The 5,932-nt window shown below is 34.3% G+C and overlaps 1 protein-coding gene across 1 annotated transcript in view; it reads right to left on the minus strand.

Moving 5' to 3' along the window:
* The window catches only part of LOC110448852, a 9,406-nt gene extending 5,484 nt beyond the window's left edge, over nt 1-3,922 (minus strand). The window contains exons 1-7 of the mRNA XM_021495324.1: nt 3,586-3,922; nt 3,045-3,122; nt 2,693-2,864; nt 2,384-2,478; nt 1,359-2,158; nt 908-1,232; nt 7-532 (exon numbers count right to left, since the gene is read on the minus strand). Coding sequence (XP_021350999.1) covers nt 7-532; nt 908-1,232; nt 1,359-2,158; nt 2,384-2,478; nt 2,693-2,864; nt 3,045-3,122; nt 3,586-3,700 — 2,111 coding nt within the window. The 5' untranslated portion in view covers nt 3,701-3,922. The remainder of the gene's footprint in view (nt 1-6; nt 533-907; nt 1,233-1,358; nt 2,159-2,383; nt 2,479-2,692; nt 2,865-3,044; nt 3,123-3,585) is intronic.
* Nucleotides 3,923-5,932: the final 2,010 nt, after the last annotated feature.

Here is a 5,932-nt window from a genome sequence, read left to right on the forward strand (position 1 = left end):
TAAGACATTGTAAAATCTATTGTAAAGCTGTGATTTAATAAAATTGTAGTTGAAACATTGTGATGTAATACCAATTTCTGTAGACTTTTTACATCTTCTAATGCAGAATGTGCAGCATACTCAATTCCAAGTGTATCTCTAACTAATGACTGCTGACAATAAGTAGAGCGACCAGGCAGAATTTCTCTAAACATATACAGGCTGTCTATAAAGCCAATCAATGTAGTTAACAATCCACAATTGACATGTTTTTGAATGGCTTTTCCAAGTATAACAGAGTCAAACATCTTGCCATTATGACACACTAATACTGGATTGGGAATACCCTTAAACCACTGGTTGAAGTCCATTAAACATGTCTCCTGTGTAACTGTATCAAGTCTTCTGTCATGGTGATATAAGTTATTTCCAACAATATGTAGACCAGTTACAGCACTTGCTTTGGGATGGATTGGAATAGTAGGCATGACATGCCTATCAAATGACTGATCACCATAAACAGCTGCCAGTTGTACTATTTCAGAACATGTACCTGTAATATATAACATTATAAATTGATACTTCAGATATTGATAAAATTACATGAATCAACTTCAAATCCACATATATATATATATATGTCTGTCAACAAACATCAAATTAACAGATTCTGAGACAAGGGTCATAACTCTGATTTTAGCATAACTGCATGTATTGTAATATAGTATCCATTCTTTAAAAAATATTAATTTCTAAACACTTTAAGATTGTGTAATATTGTCAAGCAATTATACAATGCAAGTATTGTTGTTGTATGATTTTTACTTGTGTGAAGAACACATGCTACGGAGAAGAAAAAAAATGTAGAATATATATTATATTTCATGACATTTTCATTTTTGACAAAACTAAGAAATGGAAATTGTACCTAGGCCAGTTGTCTCCAAATCAAAATACACATAGCTGTATTTTCCAGGTAGTATGTTTGAAGGAACTGGAGGGATGATATGGTCTGGTATGGCTGTTAGATCTTGGGAACTAGTGTCATCTATGTCGACTCCAGATTGATAGGTAGCTCCCTCTTTCACTTCTGTTGTTGAAACATGTGTTGCTGTTGATGTGCGAAGTTCATAACGACGTTTCTTGTATTCTGTGCTACTCTTTCGATCATTGTCCTGCTCTCTTTTCCTGTCCATGGATTGTATATGATCCTCTGTGTTTTTACCAGGAGACAATAACAGCTGTTCATGTACCTGAAATTCATAATAAATAAATTAGGATATGTAATGGAATGGCATTTAAATGAAAAATTATATTGACTATAAACATATATAAAAACATTTCAGAGTAGTAAAACATGAAATAAATATAAACTATACCTTTGCTATGGTTGAGTGACCAATGTTTTTCTGTGCAACAGCTGCAGCAACTCTAAAAGCAGTGCTTTCTGATGCTGCATAAAAATGAGTTTTTGGGTGTTTGGAGGCCACAATCCTGTTGAAGCTTTCGTTGCTTTGAGTACTTCCAACTCTACACATCTTCTCACTTCCTTTTGAAAAAGTGTCAAATATTTTCTGAAGGTCGTTTCGCAGATCGTCTCCAACTAAATATTTTCCATATGGTAAATGTGTTGGTTTATATGTATCTGGTTTTTCTTTATACCGACACCATTCTTTACCGCACAGTTGATGGTCACCAAACACATGAGATGGTATAGCTTTTAGTCCAGATTTTAAACTCTCAGGATTGTCTGTATTTGATTTAACAGCATATGCAAAACATTTACTTAAATGTTTGATTGTCTTTGGGCCCAAGAGGGTGTATTTTTTCTCCTTTTTCAGTTCATAAAGCTTACTAGTGAAGTTTTTCTTTGTGTGATTGAAATCTGAACATTTCTTGAGAAATGGATCAAATAATGTCTTTGCTTTAGCATGTGTAGTTGTATCGTTATCCATCACTATGTTGTCAACATGGTAGCCCTTCTTATCTAGGTCTTGCAGCATAGTTACCGCCATGTCAGCTTCCATTGCCTTGGATGATGACGACCAATTCTTTCTACAATCATGTTCTGTTACTTCGGTATTTGTTCTAGCAGCAACATCACAAAAGCGACACTGCTTGCACCTAACTGCATAAGCAACAACTTTTCCTGTTTCTCCTCCTATCATAGATCCATGTCCTACAATTAAATGTAGCCATTAGAAACCCTATAAACAAAACTTGGGAAATACATGAAGAACATAGTGACAATACCATCAACCAATACTTTTGCTCAATTCTCATTTTTAATAACATCAAAAAAATTATGTATTAGAACCTTTATTTGAATTTAATGTTATTGAAATATGGAAAAGTATTAAAACTATATAAAAACTGTGCTAAATATATTATGTTTTGGTCTTACCAGAGAGACTTGCATAATTTCTACCACTCCCACGTGTTTGCCATCCTGCATCATATGAAACAGATTTTTCTATGTCTTCACCATTTTGATCGGTTCTGAAAAGGGAGACAATAAACATCAAATATAAATTGCACACAGTACTAGTAACAGGGAAGCAGCTTGGAATAACACCATAATGTCCTTACGACACGTACATGCCAATCAGCTATTTATACAAGAAAATAACAACATAAAACATGTACAGCCCTCACATTCCTAATATGGAATGTCATTTCATATTAATTTATCATTAAATGAGAACCTTCTTACCTATGTTGCTCTTTTTGTAAGGCTTCATCACATGTAGTCTCCGCCACAGATTCTAAAGCTGTTCCTGCTTCTCTCTCTCTCCTTTTTAAAGTTGTTGCAGAAATCTTGGGAATATTTAGAGCAGCAAGAATTTTGTTGATTGTAGTTTCTCCAATTCCACAATAAATAAGGGCTTTAAATTAAACCAAAATTAAATCAACATTGATATTCTTAATATATCATAACATAATTACTGGTGAATAAAAAACAAAACAAAAATGACATGTTTTAGTATATAAGCTTAGAAATTTACAAGTGAACATTTATTTCTCTACTTTACATGATTAAATTTACATACATTTATGTAACATACCATTTTCATCAGAATAATCATCATCATCATCATCTTGTTCATCATCATCCGTTACATAATTATCAGTTGGATAATCATCTAAAATAAATGTATACATCACTGAATCAATGGACACCTGACATATATCATTTATATTTGCATTGAAATATGTGTAGAATAGGTGATATTGGCACTGTAATATATTCTTATCTTATTAAATAAATACTGGGTTTATGAACTCTATGTAGAATTGAACATTAAACAATACACATGGAACAAATGCATTATAAAATATCTAGGGCCTAACATGATATAATTCTCCAGCGATTGTATTGTATTTGTAAATTACGTTATTGGACTCATATAATTTTCGACTGCTTCATAATATTTTCCCAGTGATATCAAGATAGCACAACTATATACCGCTCATTTCTATACTTTCCATATTTTGTTTGCTTGATGCACTGGGTCACGTAACGATCACACATATGCTATACTGATAAAATATAAAATGGACCGGTATTTGTATTGTCTCGATAACTGGCATGCTAAACAAACTTACATTTAGTGTATGCATGGTCATGGTGCACATGGTTATTGTCCAGTTCACTGACATTGTTTCCTGAAGTGAATTTGCCGTGGTTATCTCTGTCCATTTCTAGAGCAATTGTGGACATTAGCAACGTAACACAATCAGTGTTTCTTCGGTTCTTTCAAAACAGTGGCGAAAACGACATTATTGTAAAGCGTTCAAGTGATTGAGTATGTTTTTGTATTTTTCAAAGCTGGAGAGTTACTTTTTACGGTGTATGGGCACATTTCGCTCGGAAATATTCGGTCCGTTGTACTTTTTTCGGAAGTACGTCATGAAAATGGCCGCTGATGACGATGTGTCGAGTAACCTTAAGTGACACTCTCTTATTTATTTTAAGGGACAGTTTCAACATGTACTCCACTTGGTACCCTATCTTAGCGAATGATGAACTTCAACATTCCTGTTAAAAAGAAAATAACCAGGTTCTACAAAGTTGTGATTTATTAGGTCATTACATGTTTATATAAGACACTATCTTACAGTACAGACATAATATATGAATACATTAACATTTTATATGGACGGATGCTAACAGGACATAAATGTTTTTCACTTTATTTATTGATTGAGACAATACCTGCAAGAAGGTTCCTTGCATCGTTTTGCGATCGAAAGTCGTTTATTGTCGAGTCTGTGACATTTCTACGACCAGACTGTCACTGATGCACGTGGCATTGACAATGTCGACGACCTATAGCGAAAAAAATATGTTTTATCGGTACAACGAAGAGACATTAACGTTACCTAAAGTACATGTCACAAAACCTTAAGTTTATTAGGGAGACAGACTTTATCCGCTGTATTTTCGTCTGATATATCTTTTTATAAACTTATTACAGCAGCATTAACTCGTATTTTCTCATAGAATTGACAAGCCGTATTTTGGGCAAATGTAAACCGGCCGCAAGCGAGCTGCATCTTCGCACAGTTAAAACTGTGACATTGTCAAATACACTTCGATTAAAGTGCTTCGAACAAAGATTACTTTAAGGCATTGAAGTCTGTTGTAGTAATCCATCAGCTACAAGAAAATTTGCCGAAGTATTAGACCGGTAAAATGAAACAGTGACGCGATATGGCAACGCGTTCCTCTGCTCAACGTATTGTAGCGTTCATTATTTTAAAAGCATGTTTCATTCTATCAAGTCCCAATACTGATAATATCCATTGATACACAGAAAAAAAAATGTTTCAGGATTGTGTTTATATACAAAGAACAGAGCTTTCTTTTGAAAATGTTATATTAGAAGTATTGCTATGCTTTGTGCCGTGGCCAACAATGCACTGTCGAGTCCCTTCTCAAGTACATTTAAGACGCCAAATCTAGAAAGCAATTTGTTTGGAACAGCCAGTGCCGCAATTAAACCACGACTCACGAGTGCTGACATAATCACCAGGACGGCCACAGGGACAACCCGACACAAACAAGCCTCGGTGTGGTAACGTAAGAACAACAAACTATATCGTCTTTAATATAGTAGGATTGCCATCGACGTTGTTATTGTAAGTATGTATTAGATAGCAAAACAAAATAGCTGTGACGTCAGAAACTAATTATTGTATACTTGACCAATCATGTAACGGTATCATACATGTACGTCATTGACTGAAACAGATCAGAAATGCAACATGAATCCTACATGTAAACAATATGTCGATATCATTTTAAAGAAACAAAGAAGCTTAGCAGAGAGGTTACCATAAAATGACCAGAAACAAAAGCAAAACTATATAAAATTTTCATTATCATCCCTTTTTTTTTTTACATACAGACAATAATTTTAACAAATTATAATGCAAAGAATGTACAATTTTTTTCGTAAAGTCATCATCTGAAATACACATTTTGAAAAGTTGAATTAGTAGATGTAGAATGCCACACAAAGTTACCATTTTACTGCACCAAATTAATAATAATAATAATATACAACATTTGATATAGCGGCCTCTCTAACCTAAGCCACTCTAAAGCGCTTTACAGTACATAGATATACATTTTTCTAATCAATACAATTAGCATATACGTTAAACAATACAATTTTTGAGGAATTCGCAGAATCTGCCGTATCAGGCGCAAACTACTAGTCCTTTGCCACCTGGCTAATATCTCCCTATGTGTGTATGCCTGCGTGTGTTCTGGAGATGAATTGTGTTATGTTTGTAATGGGACCGTGTTTCCAACGGTATCATTAATAGTGCCACCTCAATTGAATGCAACAGCACAGATACCGCAACACCCACCCCTGACCATTTTATACTCTACTTGGGTTTGTGAAGTTGTGTGGGCAGGAGCAAAAAAAGACGTGGAAGGCCG

The sequence above is a fragment of the Mizuhopecten yessoensis genome, unplaced genomic scaffold, assembly GCF_002113885.1.
Source record: "Mizuhopecten yessoensis strain PY_sf001 unplaced genomic scaffold, ASM211388v2 scaffold4359, whole genome shotgun sequence".
In the NCBI taxonomy this organism is placed as follows: domain Eukaryota; kingdom Metazoa; phylum Mollusca; class Bivalvia; order Pectinida; family Pectinidae; genus Mizuhopecten; species Mizuhopecten yessoensis.